Here is a 26944-nt window from a genome sequence, read left to right on the forward strand (position 1 = left end):
CCCAGAAAAAGTCTTGAAAAAAATAGTTTTAAAAACATAGTCGTTTTACTGTGTGGTGTGATTTAAAATCTAAACAAAAAATTAGAAACATGCGAATTTGACAACTATAGTTGAAACAGCCAATTGAAATAGTTTTTTAAAACTTTTCTGGAAAAAAAAAGAAAACGTAAACAAGTTTTTGAACATTTTCACAAATTTTACATTTTTTGCAGAAAATTTTTTAATTTTCTGCAAAAAAATATAAAATTTGCGAAAGTTTTTAATTCCCAAGTTGGCGCTAAAAACTCCAAAATTTTCTTATGAATGAGAGAAACTAGGTTTTCACAGCTTTATTTAAGCTTAAATACGCTATTGTAAGCCTGCAGGCTCGTCTTATTAGCTCAAAAATAGACAAAAAAACTCGACACCGAGATAATGTTTTCAAAACAAAGCTAATATACTTCAAATTACGACTGAATTTTTTAAATTTCACTCAAATTACGACCAAAAAAATTTCAAAATGGGTTTCAAAAAAAACTAAAACAGAAAAAAGGCAGTTTAGTTGAACAATAAGAAAAAGTGTAAGAATTAATTTCAATCGCAAAAATTGATCAAATAAACAAAACTTAAGAATCTGATACTGATAGTTCGAGCTACCTTCTTATTCTTTTGCTGCGATCTTTTAGTAGAACTTTCGAGAAGAACGACAGTTCAGACTGCTCGCTTTCCTAAAATAGAATTATGCGCTGAGAGGAAAAAAACCTTCGAAGTCAAAATAGTAGTTTCGATGGAAGACCATTAGATCCCGATGGAAGAACATTAGATCCCGCCAAAACAGTTGTTTCATCACTTTAAAACATATCGTCAAACTGCCTTTACAGCTGCTCACTTGCGAGCCTGTATGTGAAGTATTTTTTTACGCCGATTGATCGCACGCTTTTGATTAACTGGTTTCAATTCTACAATAATTTTCAAGCAAGTATCTTTTCATGAACTGCGTAGGAACGCACGAAAGTTGACTAAAATATAAATGTGTCATGACCTTTGCAGCTGGATAAAGAAATTATTGACATGATGATGAAATTCTGTCAACGTTAAGAATTGCCAAGTTTTATAGCTCTATATGATGAAAAAGTGAATATCGGAAGCATTGAAGACCAAACTAAATGATTATAATCGATTAAGAATAGATTATAATAGTTTTTTTTGTAAATTATTTTAAATATTTCAAACACACTACACTAGACATAAAATTGAACAGTTGTTTCAGCTTAATACGCCCTAGGTCAGATGAAACGAGATTCTCATAATCTTATAGCTTCTCGTAAGTTCCAATTTATGTCACCTGTCGTCCGTCTAGCATATGGCAACCCTCCATCCCCTCACACACACAAACTTACACCCCCATATCCCCCCACATTTACATCCTCGTTTTGTTTACACACTCATGTTTACCTACCGCCGTTATCAATTTAGCCCAAACATAAGGACTCCCAAACAGAGATTTATCCGGTTTCAACATTTACGTGGGGATCTGAGGGAGTTTATAAACTATAAGGGGGATTGGGGTGAACAGTGATCCCTGTGTGGGGGGGGGGGGTATGATTACGCTGATGATGAAGGAAGGTTAAACGCGCATTTGAACTTTAAAAAAAGTTGAATTTGGAATTTTAAAAAAAACGTGAGTTTAACAGGAAATGATCTTTAGAGAAATCATAGAGATTATGATCCATTATAATGAATAAAATAAATTTTAAACGACAAGATAAATGATTTCATTGTCTAAATGTGCAACAATTGTAGATTATAATGACGAAATTTCAACAAAATTTTTCCATTACAATGGGCTTTTTCCGGAAACTCCGGTGCGGAACAGTTCAAAAAAGGAAAAAAAGCCTTGCTTAAGACTATAACCAAAAATGATGAGAATATAACTCTAAACTTTGTTTGGAGAAATGTACATTATTTAAAACCTAATATCATGGTAAAAAAATTTTTTACAACCTGCAAGCAGATACAAAAAATAAAGGATACCAAGAAATAATCTTTTTCGATTAGAAATACAAGTTGAAAAAGCACAACTTACACGCGACTTAAACGATGACACAATACTTTATCAAGGAATCAGATTCCCTTGCAAAAATGACCAAGGATATTTGATCCTACAACACGCACACAAGCAACCTTTGTTTGGTTTCCCGAAGAAACCTGTACAATTTTCCAACTAGCAAGATACACGCTAGAATAATTAAACTTCACCAAAATATTTTATTGAAGCAATCCCGTTTGAAGGTGTTAACCCTGACCAAATCAGAAGTACAAATCATCATTTTAGAAACATCCACAATACAGAGAAAAAAAACACGTTTCCAAACATACCCAGAAGCAGAACTCGCATGCAAATACAACATACCACTTTACAAAACGAAATATTCAGAAATTCTTGTCGAATACGAAAATGGTTTCGACATGAATACAGGAAACTTAATCGTACACCAAATGGCTACATCTCACTCATATATTGATAAAAACTCATAAGTTTTAGTAAAATTTCAAAAGAAGGACGAATTGGTGGAAAATTAAAACCACAAGACACAGGAAGTACACGTTTACAAGAACTATCATTTATGAACAGCACATATTTTGGCGCAATTCATTATGACATTCCCTTAGACATAAAATTAGACTACACAGTAAGCAGAATTTTTCAAGAAATGTCATAATCAGAACTAGAAACACTACACCAATTATGTGAACTTGAAAGAACACAGATTCTACAATCACTAGCACTAGCAGTTCTAAAAAAACCATATGCAGGATATTTATTATCCGGAATAGATCAAACTTCCTTGATTATGAAGGAAACATTTTATGGTATTACACTTGTACCAAAAAAATATCACCTTTGAATGGATTTGAAGATAAACGATGTTATAGAAGAAACCCAATATTCGACAAAAATAAAGTACCTTTTGTTGATACACTTTCAAGAAAAACTTATTTTTGGGATACAGCAGTCTCTTGTGGATCAGAAAATAGTCACAATGTAGTATAATTAAATCCCGACGAAGATAAATACTATTCACTCACACCATATCCAACACTTATGCAACCATTAAAAAAGTTTTTACGTGAAAGTATAAGAGCTATTGCCCGCAACCCAAATATCGATTTACAATCGATCGGCATTTACTCTAAATCAGATATACAACACCACATTCGTACACAACATTTAGACCAGAATTTACGCAAACTTGCAGAAACAGCAGGATTTTCAGACATCTACGCACAAGATTACAGCGGATATTTTAAAGGTATTAAAGGTTAAATTTATTTAAATGGCGAAAAATATTGACCACAGGATATTTCACAAATCAATATTTTTAGTTTTGTAAATCTAAAAAACGAGTTTTTTTTTGCCTTTCTAGGATGGCCCTATTACATCTTAGAAAGAATGACTATATTATACGCAATGTTTAGTTTTATTGGATTTCTTTTCTCTCTATTGACAGGAATCTATAACCTATGCGCGATACATACACAAGTAAACAGACAAGCAAGCGTAGCACGTATATTTTTGCAGGTTTTTTTGGAATTTTCTCCACATCAATAAACAAAATACTTCTAGATGCACAAATAAAAGAATATAATACGAAAATATCAACTACACCAAACACATATGACGAATCACAACACAATACAAACACTTCACCCACAGCACCACAATTACCAAGTCGAAATCGTAATCACCCATTATTACTAGTTCGCAAATATTACAAGTTCAAGACCAAATCATAATCAAAGTCTAATTCACTATTTAGTAACACAACAACCACAAAGTGATGATACATATGAACAAATAATCGAACAGCCACATACCACAAACTTTCAATCTCAGAACAATCATTTTTTTAGCCCGCGATAAGCCGACAAGTTGGATCCCTTCACCGCTCAATTTCCCACCCAGCCAATCTCCATATCCCAATTCCCATCATCCCACTTTTTGCTTTCCCGCAACTTGAATCACCCCATATTAACACATCATCCGGCATGGATTCTTATGCTAACTCAGACATCACAGTTTTTCCTACAATTTCCCAATTCGATAATTCAGATCTAGAAACCCCTGACGAATTCGCAAATTCAGAACCCATCCCGTCAACATTTTTTCAATCCCCCCTTCGACCCATCCACTCCCAAGCCCAAACTGACTCCCCTTCTACTATCTCTCATATTTACCAAGTGACACCAACATACTCCCCCTTTACAAATGAACGCTCCAACAACAATTCCCCAGATACCACGCAAATCTCATATGAACTAAACAATCTAATAACACTACAATAAAAAGTACAACACCCTCACACCCTAACCATTCATCAATTATCGTCAACCATAACATCATCAAACCCACCAAATCCTACACCTTCTTCAGATTATACCCCTTTTTTAGCCCAATCCTCAATATCAACCCAATCATCATCCACTACTAACAGTGCCAATAGAACATTCAAAAGAAAATTTCATAATCACCCGTTTCCCTCTAAATCCGGAATAGCCCGCGATTATGTAAGCCACCCTGACCATTCTAACACTCCCGAATTTCTCCAAATTTCCTTACCCCTCTTCCCTCAATATACATATAATCACTCCGACCCTCACATTGAATAACCCCACTATGTCGATGAGCATGTATTAATCCCCACACTCCATTGGACATCAATTTATCATTTCTCAAACCCACTTTGTATACCACTCATTAACAAACCTCACGAAATCAAAAAAAAATTAAAAATGATCTTTTTAGACTAACTACAGCACTAACATCTAGACAATTTACGCACGTAAGATACAAAAAGCTATTAAAAGTATTCTCCGCACAACGAGCTAACGAGTATCCAATCGATCACTATGACCATAATATCATCCGACCCAACCAAGATCAATTCCTCGACGACAATAAGTTTGCTAACCCGCAACTAACCGAAAAATTTTTCATTCGAACACCTTACATTTTTACACTAAACTCGAAAGATAAAAAACACGATCACATCATCTCCGATGCACTAATCGACATTCAAGCTTATGAATCAATTTACAAAAAATTTGAAACTTTTTCACAAACCTTCCACTTCCTCATTCCGAGAGGAGATTTGCACTTCTTACATGGCATCATGTTAAGAAATAAACAGACAAGAACTACTTACACTTACTATAAATTCATACAAAATCACTTTGACTTACATACACCATCACGACAACCCCATCATCGCTATCAATTTATTAACTCTAAATACACATCAACATTTTTTTCTTAATTTCACATATTGCATTAAAAACACTAACTTTCAAGGCATCCTCCGTAACTATGGCCCCATAACCCACATGTATATATTTTGTCCACTAACCAAGACCTTCAATGTAGAAAAATCCAGACCACTCATTGTCCCGCATGAATACGTTCAACCTGTAGAAATCCAAATATTAGAATTTATCCACAATACTAAATATAATCACAAGCTTTTTAACCTTATCCAACACACGCATCATGAATTTTCCATTGGCACTGAAGAACTAAAAACCATTAAGGGACTTCAATTGCTTTGGCCACTGCTTCATACTAAAAGCATCATTCGCATTTTGCAAGGCTACTAACCACATCAGATGCTATACAAGATATCTTCCCTCATGGCTTCTTTCCTGATGACTAGGTAAGTATGAATTAAAAAAATTTATAACTAATAAATTCGAATTAAACTAACCATTTTTTATTAAATGTTTTTTCTTTAGCCTTTAGATCACAATCATCTACAAACAAGAAAACAAAATAAAAAAACAAACTCTTTCATAATTTATAAACTTCTATTAACAAACCGCAATGAAGGATGCAGTAAAATTTCTTCTCCACAGTAGTAAATTAATCTATAAATTCTTTTCCCAATATAAAATGAAAATAAATTATTAATAATTTCCATCCCCACAAAGCAGTAAATTTAACTTTTCAGTTAAAAATGCAAGCAGTACTAACCTTTCAAAGACAAAATTCACTCGCACACAAATTCTATCCACACTCGCACAGCTAGCTCACGACGAATTGTTTAAAATAATGAATTCAACTTTTAACTTTCACTAATAACAATTGAAACTAATAATAACAAGTTTCCAACTTTCTTTTAAACCGGTTGGAAAGGAATCATATAATAATCCCAACTAACCAACGCAGCTTACTAAACACCATAAACCACAAACTAACAGCATGACTAAGAAAAGAAAACCCACGGTACCCAAACCGGATTAAACCAGCTTAAAGAACCCGGTAATTTATTCTTTTGAAGACTATTGATAAGTCTAAAAAAGAAAGAATAAAACACTAAAAAATCGAAAGACAAACCCAAACCAAACAATTTGATTTTTGAGAAAAGGACACAACCACAAAAACAAAAGGAAAAAACCAGTAACAAACACAACATAAAAGGTTAACACAAAACAGGACCCCATAAAAAACCAGCATGAAATCATACCCTCACTCCTGGCCTAACCCACCAGAAGAGGACGTCCTGAGCTTGCTTAATAACCGGCCTAACCCACCGTGCTAGAACCCACGCTTTGTGACACACTCCCTATTTTTGATAAGAGCTACTCAAGTGTGAGTAACTCTTTAAAAATAACCGAACTAAAATAAAAGCTTTTGCGATAAAAACTAATAAAAAATCTTAACTAAAAGAAGAACTAACTAAACATTTACTTATGTAAATTATATAATGCAGTAATATGTATTATACACAATCACGAAGACGAGCATCAAGAAACAAAGACGACCCCATCACACTCAATCCAAAGAATGGCTAAACACAACCGATATACCGCTCACAACCACAACTCAAAGGATTTGAAATGTGACTTGACACCAAAGCAAAGGACTTCATTGAATCAAACCAATGACCACCTCTATGTTCAAGTATACGTACAGATCCGAGTTACAGGGCATTCCCTCCAAACTCGAGCTTCACGCCATGCTCAATCCAGATCGAAACACAGTTCTCCACTCCAAACAAGAATAAACAATCATAACAAACCATTTGGAAATCAGATTGATTTTGTTGGTGGTCACAGTCATTGTCGAACGACAGTATGACGCCTACGATTCTAGCTTCCTGGAGCTTTCTCCTCCAAGAATGGAATAGAATTGATGCTCGCGAAATACAAAAGATCATCATCCATACTCCATTACAGATAGAAGTCGAAAGAACAAAAACTCTGTAAAACCCGGATGGGTGGAACCAGATCCAAATTATATATTATTATTGGTTATATTTTAGATATTTTATCCCTATAAAATATTAAATACTAACCGATCACACTCAATCAAACTAACAACCCACTTATTTCTAAGTGCTGAAATTACTTGTAATTTCAGCACCAGAGCATTTTAAACAAGCCGTGAGTATAACAGGAAATGATATTTAGAGAGAAATCATAAAGATTATAATCCATTAGAATCAAAAAATTAAATTTTAAACGACAAGATAATTGATTTCATTGTCTAAATGTGCAACAATCGTAGATTATAATGACAAAATTTCAACAAAACTTTTTCATTACAATCGGCTTATTCCGGAAACTCCGGTGCGGAAAAGTTCGAAAAAGAGAAAAAAAAGCCTTGCTTAAGACTATAACTAAAAATGATCACAAAACATTTTTAGTTATAGTCAGGACTAAAATACTAAAAATGTTTCGTGATCATTTTTAAACTAACCATAGTTTTCTTAAAAAACTATGGTTAGACTTACTTTGACTTACATTTTAAGTCTACGACAGAAGTCTACCGCTCACAGACTTCTGTAAATGCAAGCAGAAGTCTGTGAGCGGTTACAGAAGTCTTGTAATTTCTTAACTTTTCCTAATTCTTAACTTTATTAGGAAAATAAGAATTGCGTTTTTAATACGCAATTCTTCTTTATAATCAATGAGTATTGATTATAAAGAAGAAATTTATGCCGTGTACTTTATAGTTAAACCTAGCAAAACCGCTAAATCTTCAAATGCGTTCCACCGACCTCGTCTCCCTGTTTGGTGAAGTATACTAGATCAACTACTTTACTCCCCTCCCCTCAGTTTTTTACCACTGAATGGGGAGAGGAGACGTCAACGTGAGCTTCACCTCTTTTACCAACCCCCTTCAGTTTAACCGCCCATTTTTAAACTCCACACCCCCAGTTAAATTTTTTGGCGAGGGGGCGGTGGTAAGAAAAATGAGTACTAACTTCACTAAACAGGAAATTGGATAGATGTAGAAAGTTTTGTAAAGATCATCAAAAACCTCTAAATTTTTTTTTATCATTGATTATAAAATGCACAGGTTTTTTCTCTTTTTCATTACAATCGGCTTATTCCGGAAACTCCGGTGCGGAAAAGTTCGAAAAAGAGAAAAAAAAGCCTTGCTTAAGACTATAACTAAAAATGATCAAAATATAACTCAAAACTTTGTTTGGAGAAATATACATTATCTTAAACCTAATCTCATGGTAAAAATTTTGTTTTACAACCTGCACCGAGCGCCTATAGACTTTAATTGATCATACGCAATTACTAAAAAATAATAATCCTTTATAAGTCGTTACAGACAGAAATCCAATCAACGAAATTGATTATTTTGTCATTATAATCGATTGTTTTTATTAAAATTGTCATCAAAATTGATTATAATCCACTTTTTTGGCATGGAAGTTGATTATTTTTGTCAGGCTAATCTTTATATATTTGACTAATTTTGGAATGAAAATCCATTATGATTGATTGTACTCCATTTTTTGGAATTATTTGGAACCAGATCCAAATAATAAATTATTATTGGTTATAATTTAGATATTTTATCCCTATAAAATATTAAATACTAACCAATCACACTCCATCAAACTAACAACCCACTTTTTTGTAAGTGCTGAATTTACTTGTAATTTTAGCACCAGAGATTTTTGAATTTAATTTACAACTTAGTCGTTTTCTCCAAGAGACCGACTCGTAACAAACCAGAATACTCTAGATCTATTGAGACTAAGAGATATAAGAGTAAGATTAAGATCGGTATTAGACTAAGAAGTTGCACGAATCTATCAGGCCGAAAATAAGATAGCGTGACGAGCAGACGGTGTACCTTATCTGAAATTACTCTATGAGTTGACCTCCATTCCAACTCATATTTGATAAAATTCGCACAGGTTATACAAAATTTGCAAGAAACTTTGTGCCGTGTACTTTATAGTTAAAACTAGCAAAACTTCAAATGCGTTCCACCGACCTCTTCTCCCTGTTTGGTGAAGTATACTAGATCAACTACTTTACTCCCCTCCCCTCAGTTTTTTACCACTGAATGGGGAGAGGAGACGTCAACGTGAGCTTCACCTCTTTTACCAACCACCTTCAGTTTAACCGCCCATTTTTAAACCCCACACCCCCAGTTAAACTTTTTGGCGAGGGGGTGGTGGTAAGAAAAATGAGTACTAACTGCACTAAACAGGAAATTGGATAGATGTAGAAAGTTTTGTAAAGTTCATCAAAAACCTCTAAAAATTTTTTATCATTGATTATAATTGATTATAATGGATTTTATTCACGTGAAACGAATTACATTTATAGTAGTTTTTCAAAGGATTATTTTCGTTTAATTTTTAATTCATAGAAACTGACTAATAAATGTCAATCTAATCAACTATGATCCATTGTTTTTTAGGTTTTTAATTACTCATTTTGATAAGTACCTGAAATATTTCTTCTGACAGTTTTTTTTTTAATGTGTATCTTCTCAATTAACAGATTTTTTCTATGTTTCTTTTGTAGAGTTTTCCTGCTATCATCATTTTGCTCATATGTTTGCTTTTCAAGCCAAATAAGTTATTTTGATGAGTCTTATCCGCTTTCTCACTAGGTATGAAATTTAAGAATATATTGCCCTTTAGGATGATTAGGAACTGGTCGCAAGTTGCAAAAAAATGCCATCGATTACTAATATTATCAATTTTGGTAAGAAACCATTGGGAATAGTTTTTTTGAAACAAAATTTTTAGAATTACGTCTTCCTGAGTTTTTTCCATATCGTTTTCTTGAGCTCTATCTTTTAGACTTGATTAAATGATAGTTTACTTGCAGTTTTTCAAAGAGACAACTGTTGTTTTTTCCCATTAATTTTGATGCTATTTTGAATTTAATTTCAATCTTTTGAAACAAAGGTAGGTCAAAATTTTTTTTTTATAATCTGCTTCTTTGGCAATTTTGAAAATCTCTGAATTAGAATAAGCACATTTGACTGAGTTGGATCCATTTTTTGCATTCCATTTGTTTGACACGATTGAAGAGATTTTGCCAACTCACAAACACTTGTCTACTAACATTTGACCACTACTTTTGAGCGACCGGCCTTATTTTTCTTTCGCTAAAGACGCCAAAACATATTAAGTCTGTGGCGAATCTTCTATTACCTTTTTTAAATCTGAGCATTTGAATTATTTTACCAGCAACCAATATAAGCAAAAGCTAAATTATGAGAAGGGAATGCCTAAATTTTTCTATTACAATTGAAAAATTTAATAGAAAAATTGTCAAAAGTTTATAATTGCAACAAGACTGCTCGTATCAGGGCAAAGCCCTGAATGTTCCGACTGCCTTTTAAGGTATATGGAGCAGTAAAAACATTAAAAACTTCAATAAAATTAAACAGAAGAATTTTTTTTTTCTAAAATGTGAAATTTTTTTAATGAAAATTATCACCCCACACGCCATATAAAGAACAAAAGGATAGATTTCGCTCCTTGTAACAAATAAATTATGGCAAATAAGCTTCTTTCAACCAATTTGGAACGATTTCTAAGACTGATTAAATCTCCGCTTACGCGTTAATAGCACGAAATATATCGCGCGTTAATTGTCCCAAAATGGCCAAAAAGGCAGTCTCTAAACCCCAATAACTTTACAAAAAAAGATCACAGGTGAAATATCTTTTCAAATTTGAACTCAAGACAACAATACCTTTCGAATGATATAAAAAATTCCGTCAAAAATTACTAGTTAAAAAGTCGAAATTTGTCTGAAGAAAAAAAAACCCAACCCGAGCACAAATATTCCGTTACTTTCGTATCGAAAGTCGGAACAATAAAACTGCTCGAATCAGGGCGAAGCCTTGAATGTTCCAACTGCCTATTAAGGTTTATGGAGAAGTAAAAACATTAAAATAATTACATGAAAAAAAAAACAAAATGAAAAAAAAAATCTAAAATTTGAAGTTTTTGAATGAAAATCATCCCTCCACACGCCATATAAAGTACAGAAGGATAGATTTCGCTACTTGTAACAAGTTAAAGATGTCAAATAAGCTTCGTTAAACCAATTTGGAACAATTTCTAAGACTGACTAACTCTCCGCTTAAGCGTTAAATAGCGCGAAATATATCGCGCGTTAATTGTCCCAAATTGGCCAAAATGGCAATCTTTAAACCCCCGTAACTTCACAAAAAATGATCAGAGGTGAAATATCTTTTCAAATATGAGCTCAGGGTAACAATACCTTTCGAATTATATTTTAAAAAAAATCCGTCAAAAATGGCTGGTTAAAAAGTCGAAATTTGTCTGAAGGAAAAAAAACCCCGCCCCGAGCACAAATATTCCGTTACTTTCGTATCGAAAGAAAGTCGGAACAATAAGGCATTTGAGATCCAAATTGTTCAGTGAAAAATTAGGCAAAAACAGCTTTTTGCCAATCTCGATACATGTTTCTCAACATCAATACATTGCTAAAAGAGCAATACACTTAGACGCTAAAACGATCAAAACAATTAGACGCTAAACGAGCAACGCACTTGGACGCTAAGCACTTTAAAACAGTTTTTTGGCTGTTTTAATTTGCTTAAAGAGGCTAACATATCTTCACCAGAGGAAATTTTTTGCGGTTTAATTAACCGAACAAAACTACTCGTATCGGGGAAAAGCTCTGAATGTTCCGACTGTCCATAAACTGTTCTCGAAAAGTGTTTGGTAAATGACTCAACGAGAAATTCACAAAATTAAAATCATGTATGGAATTAATGAGACCAATAAGTCTGCTTCAATTGACGTTGGAACAGTTTTGTAGTGCGGGGTAATTTGTCACGAGCAAATATTTATCGTACTTGTATGCGCATTTAATTTTCCGCATAGAAGTAGCACATCGCTCTACCAAAGTTAAGACAGGTTAGTCTAGTGATTAGCGAGCACCTTCTAGGGTCACAAAGATCCGTGGTTCAACCTCCCGAGAGAAAATTTTTCGAGAACTGTTCTGAATAAAAAACACTAACACAAATTCTTAGCTTCTTCAAAAATCGGAACAAAAATTTGTATTTTGAATCTTTTCTAATTTCCTTCCTTATTTTTCGGATTCTTTGAATCAATAATTGAATCTTAAAAATTATCTTATCAAATGGTTAGATACTTCAGATTATTTGATACTTCTCACAGGGAACGGAATTGATATTTTTTGAAGAGCTTCAAACATCTGCCTTGACAAATTAACTCTAGGTCACGTCAAAATTTAAGCTTTTGTTCATTCAGCGTTTTTTCTTTTAAACCAACACAATAGGCAAATTAAAGCAAGTTTTTTTGCTTATAACAACAATGATCTATAACAACACTGATCTTGTATTTTGATCTATAACAGTTAAATTTGATACCAATTAGAGTTCCTAAAACTTTAGTTCACGTGAGTGTGATATTTCATTTTTATTTTCTTTTTTTTTGTTTTCGTTTTTCTGCCACAAACTGTTGAGATTTAACCAAATGTTATTTGATATTTGTGTCAGCTTGAAATCTTCACCTTAATAAGCAGTTAATTTTCAATTAGAAAGTTAATTCAACAAAGGTGCTGTACGAAACTTTATCGAATGCGTTTTCGGAGTGTTTTTATAAATCAGATTTTTTATTTGACTTATCAGATTTTATATAACTCATTCGAACCGCCCCCCTCCAAATCTGCCCTTAGTTAAATGTTTTTTTTTGTGATTCAGTTTTTCATGTTTCATTTGGTGTAAGTTAATTGACTAAAGCGAAAGAAGTGACTTCAACTCTACTTTTTTCCATGTAAAGTGTCGTTAGTGTTGGATCTCTTCTGATTAAAGTGATGCAAAAACTATCTCCTAATTGCCGGTTGTTAAGAAAATTTTGCACCGATAAGGACTGGGCGTGTTCCTTAAAGGTTTGTTTCACGGGACTAGCGAGCTTGCTTATCGCATAAGACCGATTGGATTAAACGCCTTATATTTTTATACTCTCCGAATTAATCAAAATGAACGTTTCAATTTAACTTAGATTTAACTTAGTTTTTAATTTTGTTTTAACTTAATTTATAAATCACTATGTGCACTTAGAAAGCATCAAAAAATAGTATATGATTGGTTGTCGAAAGCTTCAGTCCGGCATGTTGAATTCTACCCAAATTTTCTTGAGAAATATTTCTTGAAAAATTTTGTGAGAAATATTTATTTTTTAGAAAATAAGCTGTTGAAAACAAGTCTTCCTCAATTTTTTTTCCATATCGTTTTCCTGAACTCTACCTTCTGGGCTTAATTAAATGTTAAACTATTCACAATTTCCAATTGAGACATTTATTGTTTTTTCCCATTAATTTTGATAGTATTTTGAGTTTAATGTCACTCTTTTATTTGAAATAAAGGTGGTGATTAAAATTTTTATTATCCTCTTCCACTTCAGCGCGTTATGAAATTCTCTGTATCTTTTTAGATCAAAATAACCACATTTGACTGAGTTCGAAATAGTTTTGTTTTCCATTTGATTGCCGCGGTGATAACGGGTTTAGCGCAGCGAACATGTTAACGCAGTTTAGAAGAATCATTTCAAAATACACCGGGCGTGGAATTACACACCGGCCCTAATTTTTTGCTTAATGCGCCTAAACAATAATTTTGAGGAGAATTTTTAATTACTTTTTGTTTTTAAAATATTGGTGAGCATTTGAATTAATTTGTCAGCGATATACATAAAGTCTAAATTATAAGAGAATGCTAAATTTTTTTAGCAATTTGAACTGTTAAAAACAGTTCGTAGAGGTCCCGATTTTCTTTTAAGTAGGTAATAAAAAACTGCTTATAAAAACTCATTGAAAAAAATTTACTTAACAGTTGTCAAAAATTTAACTGCAATAAGGAATTTGAGGTCCAAATTTTTCAGTAAAAATTTGAGGCAAAAAACTTTTTTCCAAATCTCAGTACCTGTTTTAGTTAATTGCCATCCTAATTTTTGCTAAGCCATTGCTATTATGCCATTATGTTCTTTGGAATTTTTTTTCAATTCGAAGCAAATTTAGTTCATATTTGAAGAAGAGGTTTATTTTTTCAGTTTTATAAGTACAAAATGTAAAAATTAGCTAACAACCATTAATTACATCACCACTTTGACGCTAAATCAGCCATACACTTGTACGCTAAAAGAGCAGTTTGGTGCAAGTTAAGAAAGGTATGAACACTTTTTTCGGCCAAACCGATTCCCATTTAAAGTGCTGTTAATGCAACCCGGTGCACGCCTCTGTAATGAAGTGATGATTGATAAAAGGTGTTTAAAACGTTTTTTTATCTGTTCTATTTTGCTTAATGAGGCTAAAAATTCTTCGGCAGAGATATATTTTTTTGTGATTTAGAAGTCGATATTTGACTGAAAACGATATGAGAACCGACACAGGAAATTAACCCAAAAATCTCTATTTTGAATCTGGTTCCAATTTCCTTCCTAGTTTTTCGGATTCCTTGAATCAATAATTGCATCTTAACAGTTTTATTATCAAATGGTTACATACTTCAGATTATTTGATACTTCTCAGTTGGAACCAAAATTGATAATTTTTGAAGAGTTTCAAACATCTGCCTTGACAAATTAATTCTAGGTCACGTCAAATTTTAAGCCTTTGTTCATACCGCATTTTTTTCTATTAAACCAACTCAATATGCAAATTACAGCGAGTTTTTTCATTTTTAACGAGAATCCAATTTTGCTCTCCGTTGTAGTTTGACCTATAACAGTTGAATTTGATACCAATTAGCATTCCTAAAAAATTAAGTCACGTGAGTTTATTATTTTGATTTTTAATTTCATTTCCTTGTTCTTTTCCCCCGCAAACTGTTGAGATGTCTACAATTTGACCGAAAGGTATTTGATATTTTTCAGCTCAAAATTTTTACCCTATTATCAGGGGTGGATCTAGGATTTTCTCGAGGGGGGGGGGGGGGGTTGGATTTTCAAAAATCTAACTTTTTTTCTAGGTCGACAAAATTTTCCGAGCACTCCTAAATCATAAAAAGGACGCTGTTTTGGCAACATTTTCTGATCCGCAGGCACATTTTTTAAAAACAGGTCAGAAAAGCCGTTTTTGGACACTTTTTGGAAAATTTTGACGAAAAAAATTGCTTTTTTTGGCGCGCGCTCTCCCTCAAAGTTAGTATATATTGGCGCCAAAGGCGCTTTTAGAAAAGTTTTAGGGTCGGCAGGGGGTCGAATCCCCGAGGAGAGGCGTCCGCCACCTCCCCGCCCCCTCTAAAACCGCCCCTGCTGAATATTCTGTTGTATTTTAATTAAAAAGGTAATTCATAAAGGTGCCATTTCGGAAATGTTATCGAATGCGTGCTATATCAAATGCGTTTATGAGTGTTTTAATAACTCATACAGCCAGTAAACTAATTTTTCAATAAATCGTTTCAATTACTACTGACTAGGGCAATGTTTTGTCAACAGATTGATTCTTTATCACGGGATTAAGCTAACATAAGCTAACATCCTCCCCCCCCCCCCCCCCCCCCCAGATTGACTAAGTTAATATCTTCCAACCTAAATTAGTTTCGCTAGGCGCTGCATGTACAAATGTACAATGATTGACTCTGATTGGCTGAAGTTTCCCACTAGAATCAAGTAGGGGGGGGGGGGAGGAGAAGATGTTAACATGGTCTGGTCCCTTTTTTCTGGTACATTTGCAAAAAGCAGAAGCAGTCTTGTAGATATCTTTTGGGAACCTTAAATTTGATTTGAAATGGATCAAATTTATTGGCGTCCCGCAATGAGGTTCCATGGATAAAAATATGATTAAATGGATTTTCATGGCCTGTCTACTTAAAAATCTAAGCAAATCGATAATAATGAAAAAATAATTGTGGATAACTCAAACAAAGTAGAAATCATTATTATCCATTATAGTCAGTTATAATGGATTTTTGTTCCAATTTTTGAAGAAATTGAGGAGTATAATGCCTGAGGTGTTTTTTTTTTCAAATTCAGACCAATTTTACAAAACTCACCAGATTATGGGTATCGATCCAAAGTTTTTGAATTGTCAAGCAAGTATGCATGCACTAGAATAAAATGCGGAGGGCATAACTGCTCAAATAGGATTTCGATAAATTGAATACGCAAATTATTTCTGCGTGGCAACTTATCCGCACTCATATTCGTTCCAAACTGAATTGAAGCCAACTATAATTGATCATTTTACTTCTATGCAAAATTTAGTACTTTCTTTTCCACTCATAGTCTATCAAAATGTTTTTGATCATAAATTTTTCGAGAACAGTTAAGGTGCAGTCGGAACTTGCGCGGTTTTGGTCCTGATAAACGAGCAGTATTACTATAGGTTATAATTGTTTTTGATGAAGAGCCTGGGTTTTCAAAAACATTTCCGTATACAATCAGAATTTAAACGTTGCAATGGTTAATTAATCTGACTTTAGAAGAAACCAACGGAACATGGGGTTCAAATATTACCAATCCGGCCAATTTGGGACAATTATATATTTCGTGCTATTAAAGTGTAAGGGGAGATTTAATATGTCTGAGAAATTGTTCCAAAATGGATTGAGGCATGATCTTTGGTCTAGTTAATACTTTGCTAAATACAAAATAAGACTGCTCGTATCAGAGATCAGGACAAAACCTTCAATATTCTTACTGCTCTTTAATTGGTCTCGAATCCAAATTGATTAAAACACAGATTATCATAAAAACAGGTTATAACTCGTGATAATGGTTTAATATCAATTTATTTTTTTTTGAAAATAATGGATTATAATGGATTACAATCGAATGCGTAGTACCAAAGTCATGCTATATTATTAAAAAACAATGACAAAATTTTTGACTACAAAAACAGTATTGATTACAAAAATTTTGACTTTATTTTTTGGTTTAACCCAAAAACAGTTCATTATGGTTATTATAAATGAAATCGAGAAAGTCATTTGGCAATCAAATGCCTTTTTTTAATTGTAAAAAGTTTCTGTGAGCCAGACCCATTGTAGTGAGACCAACCTACAATGTTTAATGTAAAAGATGACGACGGTGGCAGATGTAGAATTTTCTGTGGCTGAAAGGGAAGTTTTAATAAAATTTTTGCAAATTCACAAAGTTTAGTTCGAGCAAAAATAAACCCTGTTTGACCGGAATGGGATTTTTAAAATTTTATCAGAAGGGAACTTTTGTTTTATCAGTTTTTGGATTCGCACAGCATCAAAAATAGTTTTTTTAACAAAATTGCATGCTCTCTTGAAATTGATTCAATAAAAACTCAAAAAAATTGGACTTGGGGTTGAGAAAAATCGAACAAACTGATTCGGTTTTCAGATATATATTTAATAGAGATATACATATTAATCTACTAACTTATTTTGTGTTTTTAACAGTATAGTTCAACCATAAGATTTTTTTTGATATATATTTAATAAAATAAATATACTTGAATTGACGAGAAAACTCAAAAAAAGCGTCGAAAAATAGTCATTCAGGCCAAATTGACATCAGTTGTCTTCGAAATGTGATTAACAAACAAATCAATGAAAAAATTAAAAATAAAAGATCTAAAAATTTTGTATTTTTTTGCAGAATAACTTTAGGGTTTTCTAAATTGCCAAATAATCTCGAAATGAAGCTTCAAAAGTTAGTTTTTGATACCTCATCGTTTGCTTAATTTTCTCGAAACTACACTAAAAGTTTAAAACCGGTTCTTCTTGAAACTGTGAAACTTTTTTGATAGTATATTTCTGAGAGGGCTTTAATTTGATACAACGCTCGTTCTCTTTCGATAATTTTTGTGGCACCTAGGTTTGCGTGGAAAAAAAAGAGTATAAAAACAACTGAAACATAAACGATGACAACTTCCCCCCCTCAATTTCAGTGATCGAAAAAAACTTGTTTACAGTTTCTTCACAATACCATACGTATGCAATTATTTCCAAACAAACCTATGATAAACGTTTTCCCAAACATATAAGTTCGCAAAATATAGAGTTTTGACCTACATTTTTCTGCTCTGTCCAAACAAAAAACAAAAAACAAGAATTTTTCCGGCTAAAAATCCACAGGTGAATTGGCAAGTATCTCAAGGAAAAATTCCTGCATTTGAAGATTTGCCGTCTAAGTAGCTTCTTGTGAATTGTTATATTTTATTCAATCAAGTCCCCTGCCAGAGAAAACAACCAAAAGTTTAGAAAAAATTGAAAAATGGTGTTAACTTTTTATAGCGATTCTCAGGGTTGTTATTTGGGTGTTTTTTTTTATTCAGACTAGTATCTTGAGAACATTTGTTGTGTGAGTGAGTCGATCCGACGATCTTCGTGGTCCGCTGGTGGGTGTAAACACCACCATACTATCTTGACGTTACGTTAGCTCCTAAACCAGTCTGCATGCTAGTTTAATATTTTGATGCTGAAAGTGTAACGCGAATTGCCCTGCACTACCAAATCGTTCCAAATTGAACTTAAGCAAGCTTATTTGTCGAATTTTTTTTTTCAAATGCAGCTCCATTTTAATGTTTTGATAATATCAGCTCAAAATTCATAGTTTTTCAATGTTTATCAAAAAAAACTGTTCGAGGCCAGTTAAAGAGCTTTTTCCTGATATAAGATTAGTCTTGTTAAGAATTCTTTGGAGTTTTTTTCATATGGTTTTTTTGCGAAGCAACCAGTTCCTTTTTAAGTCGAATTTTTTACTTTTCAAAAGGCGCATTTTGACTTTTTATAATAAATGACGTTCATATTGATAATTGTTACCAAAAAAGAAGAAGTGGAAAGGCTGTTTTCCTGACACGTTTCATCTTCATAAACATTTACACTCAAAGCTATCGTTTTTCTGAAAAGAAACACTGCAAATATCAAAATTCAAAGACGTCAGTAGCGTTAGAGATCATTTTGTTTATGTATGATCATAACAACAAAACAACAAAGGTTTTAGTTTTTGTTTTGTTTCTTACAGCCAAAAGGGATATCTTTTTAAATCCAGGATACCCTCACTGAGTTTTTATAGTTATTGTTCGGAATCAATCGGTATTTTCTTACATCCAGTATCAAAATTGTAAGCCATTTTGACTTAATATCAAAAGATTGATAACAACCGTTATTTACGCAAAAATATTTACAATAGTCTTTCCGCTAAAACTTCAAACATTGGTACAAAATCTTGTGATATACAGAAAAAAGGGAGATGATCATTTTAACTTTTGTTCTAAAAACATCTGATACAGTGCTGTTTTAAATTATCCGGCCAAAACGAACATAACTTGAATATTCGAACGCGTTTTTCCCAAATTGAGTTAAGGTTTGACAAAAAGTGGAGGGTTCAAAAGTTGCTTAAAATTTTACCAGAATAAAATAAAGGGACAATTTCTTCTCCAAAGTTTTCAACCAAATTTTACCCCAAAAAAGGATCATTTTGGCTTTTTTTAAATAATCAAGAATTACGCTGAAACTACCTGACCTTGATGATGGATGAAAAACATAAATCACAAGAAGTCTCTTACACGGTTCAACCATGTTCCAGAAAAGTTTAAATCTCCAAAAACCTGTATAAAAGAAAATAATTTGCTTGATAGTCTTAATAGATGTGATTTTTACTACATAAAACCCAAAGTTTTTGCATAAAATAAAACTTTAAATAATTTGGTCAAAATTTTGGAGATTTAACCTTTCTAAAACTTTGTTCGGCTGTGTAAAAGGTTTATTGTGATATATATTTCTCATCAAATAACAAAGTAGTTTCAGCGTACTTATTGATTAATTAAAAAAAGCCAAGGTGACCCATATTTGGGGTACATTTTTGGTTGAAAATTTCGGAGAAAAAATTGCAGCATATTAAGTCTGGTGAAACTCTAAGCATTTTTTGTTCACCTGGTTTTTCTCTAATCTTAACCCAATTGGAGAAAAACGCGCTTGAAATTTCAAGTTTTGTTAGTTTTGTCCGGTTAATTTAAATCAGCACTGTAGCTCCAACAAATTTATCATTAACAATAAGTTGTTGTTAAAATTTCCATATTCAAATTTGAGAAAAAATTAATTGTTGCAACTTCATAACATCTAAACAGCTTTCAAAATTTAAATTTGTTAAATTCCTCTCATTTTGCTTCAACCAATTAAAAAAGCCTATATAGCCTATACTCCGTGAAAAAACCATCTGCTCAATTAAGGGTAAGAAAGAAGATGGTAATTAAGCCAAATTTTAAATAACTTTCATCGACTCCTTTATCATTCCTCCAATTTACTTCAATTTAGAAAGAGTAAGAATAGTGAAAAAAGTAATTAAAAGCATTCAGATTTGCTAATCTAATTTTGCTAATATAATATAGCATTCTTCCCCATAGCTGGATAAGCTGCTTAAACTTGTTCTTATTCTAGGCCAGTAATAATTACATCTTTACGGAAGAAAAAAAGAATAAATATGGATTACAGCCAGGAGCTAGAAGTGATGCAGGAGCGGATTAACAACTCGAACTCATCATTTTCCGAGGCAGGACTGAATCATGAGTTTGGCACGGAGGATCTCATCAAATGTCTGTTCATAGTAGCCAGACTTGTTCTACAGGTGAGCTCAGGGCTGGTTTAGTAGGAGAAGGAGTGGGTATTTTTTTGAGGAAGTATCAGGAAGTTTTTAAGTTTGCTTAAAATTTGACCAAATTAGGTGTTTATCATGATTTGGGAGAGCTCGGAAAATCAAATTGATCGACCCAAAAAAACAAGGTCGGCAAACTTTTCCGATTTTTTTTTGAAAATCCGCCACCCGAGATAACCATAGTTACGATCTGGCCCTGGTTGCAACTGTTTTAATTCGACAAAAAAAAAGTTTCACCATAGTCACTTTCAAAGTACCCCTTTGATATTTTTCAAACGATGAATCCTTTTAAATAGTTTTATCAACCACATGTCAAAAATCCATGCCTATCGTTTGAGAAGTTGCTCAGAAAACAACAAAATCTGCAGAAAATAAAATTTTTTGAAGAAAAAAGCTGTTGTAGTAAAAAAAGTCATTTTTTGCCAGATGAAATATTTGAGATTTGTTTTCAAATTTTTAAGCAGGCATTCTCGAAATTGGATGAAAACAAAATTCTTCATTGGAAGTCTATTTATCACCGCACTCGAAGTTTTTGAGTTTTTGAATTTTCATCGAGTAACGAAAGATGCTAAAAAAAGACACTTTTTTGGAAAACACATCGGAAAAAAGCATCATAAAATTTTTTTTTTGGTTTTCAATTTGTTGACAATCTTTCCTTAGGCGCAACCTAGCATACAAAATAGGAAATGAAATATTAAGCGCATTAATGATCCCCCGAAACTTTTTTTCTGACCAAATAGGAAATTGAAATTTTGTGCACTTTAATGATTGACCTAAAACTTCTAAAAAATATCACAGTTGATATTTATTTTTAATGATGAGCTCAGAGTTAAGTACTTTCAAATGGCATAAAAAATGTTCCTTTGTTATTTAATTTGTAAGAATTGGTCTCAAAAAGCTACACCAACACTGTGTTTTTTGTACGTTCTTCCAATGTCCAAAGAAGAGCACATAAATGTTTAATCGCAATAGTGGCAAAAAAAGAAATGATATGAAAACAAATGGTTGAAGTTCTTACCAAAAACAAAACCTGTGCTCTAAAGTGTATGGTACACTCAATTTGATTTTTGACTACCTCGAAAACAATTAAATTGTAAAATAAACACTTTTATTTTTTGGACATTTTAAATATAGTATCGAACATCCTTTATTACGATATAGCATCATTAAACCTCATCTAACATTATAGCTTCTTTGTTAATCGGATTAACCGGAACGTTTTTATTATGGCTACAAGAAAATATAAAATTTGTAATACTTTGGATAATATTAGTAGGAACAAGATTGCTCGTATAAGGACGAAGCCCTGATGTTCAGACTGCCTTTGAATTTTTTTGAAACTATTGTGAAAAAATCAATTAAAAAGAAAAATTTTAATTGTATTTTTTTCAATGAATCTTTTTTTAAAACTGTTCCTAACACGCCGTGCCAAATACAAAGTGATGTTTTTGAAGTCTATTAACATTTTAAAAACACATAATATCTTGCCTCAATTCAATTTGGAACGATTTGTTTGCTGTTCTGCAGCTCATGATACTGTTCTGCGAAAACTCAACAGATGGATAAATAAGTTCTTAAAAAATGATACATGAAACTGCAGACGAGAACCAGTTTTTCCACGAAGCAGGAGAGTGAACCATTAGAAAAAAAGGCACACATTAGTATAAATATTTCTTTTAGATATTGGGAATTTCGGGCGGCTGTGTTGTGATAGTGTGTGTGTACAAGTATGTTTACCTGAGAAAGACTCACAACTTACTCGTGTGCAGTCTCAGTGTCAGTGAAGTCACTTTCCTACTCTACGAAACAGTCTACAGGATTCCGAGAGATGTTCTAATAACTTTTAATAAGGTTAGTTTTTTTACAAGCCATTGGAAAATAACTAATACATCCAAACATACACACAAACATACGATGGGCATTTAAATTCTCCGGATAAAACAAATCAAATTAAAAATTTTCAACGCGTTATGAGAAAAAAGCTTGAAAATTAACTATAATTTAGTTTCTTCTGCAAAATTCCGACTAATAATTTCGCCCCAAAGTGGGTCATACTAGCACTTTTTAATCAAACAAAAATTATAAAGTTATGCCAAAACCACCAGGTCAGCCTCTGATCTAGTATTACTATAATGAGCCTGTTACCTAGCTTAAATAAAATCACTGTTGAAAAAAAAATGCATTTTAAAAATTTCCGATGTTGATTTTGTCCATACAATTAAGATAATCATTGGACGACTTCACACACATAAAAATCATTGTGCGCAGACCGTCGAAAGTAAAGTTTTATTGTTAACGGGGATTTTTTCTGTTGGGCTTTACAGAAAACCCCTTTGGTTCCCTGGATGTGCAATTTGGATTACTTCCAGATGGCCCTCATCTCGTGCCAGATGTCACATATGCTGCTGGTGGCTGTCGACAGGTGAGCAATAAGCAGAAGTTTTCAAACGCCATGTAGGAAAACATTAGAATTGATCAAACGCCATGTTTAAGTCTGATTGACCTAAAAAAACCATCATGGTCTCAATAAACGAAAAATATTTGAACATGTATCCTGTCAATAGGTTTTTTTTCGGAATTCGACCTCCAGCCGACCCAAGGGGTCCCTTCTTGGTACTATTTCAAGACATCCATTTTAAATGACCGACCCCAAATTTTTGAATGACAGACCCCCTATAATTTTTTCTAAAGTTTGATTTTCTCTTTAAAAAGTTTTTTTTTCTGTTCTAAACTGCAATAAAACGTGTAATCGATTACACGTTTTATTGCAGTTTAGAACAGAAAAAAAACTTTTTAAACAGAAAATTAAACTTTAGAAAAAATTATAGGGGGCCAGTTTTTCAAAAGTTTGAGGTCGGTCATTTAATATGGAGGTCTTGAAATAGAACCGAAGGGGGGACCCTTTGGGTCGGCAGGAGGTCGAATTCCGAAAAAAAAACCTTTTGACAAGATAGATGTTCGAATATTTTTCGTTTATTGAGACCATGATGGTTTTTTTGTGTTTTATTTTTGGAAAGAGTTTAAATCAGGGGCGGATTTAGAGGAGGGGGGTGGACGCCCTCTTATAAGGATTCGACCACCTGCCGACCCTTTGAGCTACTCAGTTTTGGCTGACTGAACCTAAAATTTTTCTGAAGGCGCCTTCGGTGTTTTGCTGAAAATGTTAAAACTTAAAAAGTATGAAATGTAATGTAAATCAATTAAACTAAATGGCAAGTGAGATCACTTTGAAACTAATTTTAAATTTGAAAAAAAAATTATCAGATTCAGGAAAACTTGACTATAACTGACTGCAATGCATTATACCTGTATAAAATATATTACCATTATAAACCAGTTTTAAATGATTAAAATTATTTAAAGATGCTTTCTTCATAGAAACTGATAACTAAAAAACTGACTTAGATCCTGAACAAAAAAAATACAAAGAGAACTTTGATACTTTTATACTGCAATTTTAACGGCCACTTCTGAAAATATTGTACAAAAAGAACATCACAAGCATAAGACATGACTATTGAGTGGCTGGAGAACAATACACGTACTCTTATTACTGACAAAAAAATTAAGGTCTTCCAAAAAAAGTAAACCTAAACTAAACCTTAAGTTTGAATTGAATCAAGCTGTAATTCGAAATGAAAATCAGCTCAACTACTTAGGTATTACCATTGACTCTAATCTCAATATCATTAGTGAAACGTTTGTGACGCTAAAGCGCTCATCTGAGTGTTATCATCTTAACAGTGCTACTGATTTTTAACTCTTTGAGAAGTAGAGCTAAAAACTTTGTCAATATACTAAGACACATAATTTCGTCTGAATACCTCACCAAGATGAGCATAAAAAGACCAACTGCTAGACAAATAAATTCAAGAACTCATAACAACACTGAAAATTTATACGGATTAAAAAACTTTTCAATGCCTCACTTTGATATCAAATGAATTTTACAGAAACAAAATTTTTTTGCCTCAACAGAGTTTAAAAAAAACAAAACACAGCTTTTTGGTCAACTTCATAATAGCCAATCACGATTTAGCAAGATTCGTTTTCAAATGATGTTACGAAACTCATATTCATCATTTTGGTGGTGGTATTTTTGAAAAAAAAAAGTACTTTTTTTTCCATTTTCAACTTCCTTAAAATTCTGTTTATCCGCAGTGTAATTTCTTTTTTGATTTCTTTTAAAAATACATTTATCTATTTTTGATCTTCTGTTTGTCGTTTTTAGCTATATGTTATACAGTTATTTTTACGTTCTCAAAGTGTTCACTTGGTTTTCATTAGTTTTTTTGCATTTACAGTTTTATACAGAAATATTTAGGATTTTCTTGAACTGGTTAGCCGTTATATCACGTTATATGGTAACTCAGGTGCGATTTTGAATTGGCATCCATATGAAATGATGTCACCCATCGCTACAACTATATTCAACTTCATTTGTCAAAACCTTTCCATTTTGGCAAGTCATCTGGAGACAATTTCCAAAAAACCTAAGACCACCTTGCTTGAGATGCAAGTTGATGCGCATCAGAATAATAATTTTAAAATAATAGTATTTTTTAATTAAACTGAGTAATTTAAAAAAATTCAAAAACTTTTTCAGTTATTTTTTTATGCAGATGATTGTCTTGAAGGGAAAGTATGAAAAAAATGGGTGCGCAAATCTTGAAGCAAAATTAACTGTGTCCAGTTTAGTTTTGGTTTTTTTCTTGATTCGTTTTAGAAAATGGACTGAAAAGATTGATTTCAAGAATGACATTTGAAAATTTTTTGCTTAGATCGCAAACTGCATAAAGAATTACCTGAAACTAATGATTTATGGTTAACAATTATCCTGTGTGTGAATTAACAGTAGATTTTTTACTGACTTAACTTTTGCGGGCATTTTTCCTTGATTTAACACTGACGGATTTTTTTTTATAATTCAAATTTTCCTTGATTTAACACTTACGGAGATTTTTCCAAAGATCATTTTTTTTTACTGATTTAACACTGACGGAGATTTTTTCTATTTTTAAGTTTTCACTGATTTAGAACTGACGGCGACTTTTTCATAGATGAAAGTTTCACTGATTTAAAGCTGATTTTTTCCCTAAGTTCATGTTTTTGTTCAATCTCGGTGGAACAGTAACAAGACTGCTAGTATATCAGGGCAAAGACCTGAATGTTTCGACTGCCCCATAATCCATATCGAATAGTTTTTGGGAAAACAAAAATTGAAAAACTCAATTTTGGACAACATCAAAGATCAAATGTAAAAATTAATAAGACCGATTAGCTATCCTCAACTCAATTTGGAACGATTCTGTTGTGCGGGATTACTGGCCACGCATAAAAAGTTCGGGTTACGCTTTCAGGATCAATAATAAAAACTACAAAGCGCGCATAAAGCAGTCCAGAGCATGGCCAAATTGGCAGTATTCAAATTCCCAAAACTTTGCAAAAAATGATCGGAAGAAACATATTTTTTAAATTTGCTTTTAGGAAGTCGATTTTTTCAATGGTACAAAAATTTTTTATAAAAAACTTTTATTTCGATTGCCGCAAATTGACTGAAAAAAAAACCACAACAAGCATAAAAATTTTCTTGAAAGTCGGAACAATAACTAAATAACTTTGAAGATTGTATAGGGTTACAAAATTGATCTTTTGACATCCAAAGAAACTTAAAGTGTTCCGTCCGATGAGTATCTAATGAAAAAGAGGCGATTTTAGTAACTACCAAAATCCACCCAAATTATTTTAAGTTGATTTTATAAGCACTAAGATAGATCGATTTACGTCGGGTTAAAATCTATTTCAGATCCTAATTAGAATAAAACTGATTTAACATTGATGTAAATCGATAGTACTCTTAGTTTTACCAGTGCGTTTTGTATTTGTCTAAAGTAGTTCGATATTGGAAACACAGAGAAAGTTCGGTGCAAAAAGTATTGATTTATTGAATTTGAATATATATTCAGGGGCGGATTTCGTGGGGGGATGGGGGTTCGGACGCTTTCTCCCTCAGGGATTCGAACCCCTGCCGACCCAAAGGGTCCCCCTTTGTACTATTTCGAGATACCCATTTT

The 26944-nt window shown here is 32.8% G+C and overlaps 2 protein-coding genes across 3 annotated transcripts in view; one reads left to right on the plus strand and one right to left on the minus strand.

The window, feature by feature from the left end:
• The window catches only part of LOC134843582 (ankyrin repeat and SOCS box protein 8-like), a 349755-nt gene that overhangs the window by 62504 nt on the left and 260307 nt on the right, over nucleotides 1-26944 (minus strand). The window lies entirely within an intron of this gene.
• The window catches only part of LOC134844577 (5-hydroxytryptamine receptor 7-like), a 35183-nt gene continuing 17406 nt past the window's right edge, over nucleotides 9168-26944 (plus strand). Inside the window, exons 1-4 of one of the 2 annotated variants that reach the window (XM_063861317.1) lie at nucleotides 9168-9370; nucleotides 20657-20843; nucleotides 22551-22721; nucleotides 23195-23292. In XM_063861317.1, the coding sequence (XP_063717387.1) occupies nucleotides 20700-20843; nucleotides 22551-22721; nucleotides 23195-23292 (413 nt within the window). In that variant the 5' untranslated portion in view covers nucleotides 9168-9370; nucleotides 20657-20699. Of the gene's footprint in view, nucleotides 9371-14884; nucleotides 15074-20656; nucleotides 20844-22550; nucleotides 22722-23194; nucleotides 23293-26944 lie in introns of those variants that run through there. The other variant, XM_063861316.1, reaches the window with a different exon arrangement.

This window comes from Symsagittifera roscoffensis, chromosome 4 (assembly GCF_963678635.1).
Source record: "Symsagittifera roscoffensis chromosome 4, txSymRosc1.1, whole genome shotgun sequence".
Classification (NCBI taxonomy): domain Eukaryota; kingdom Metazoa; phylum Xenacoelomorpha; order Acoela; family Convolutidae; genus Symsagittifera; species Symsagittifera roscoffensis.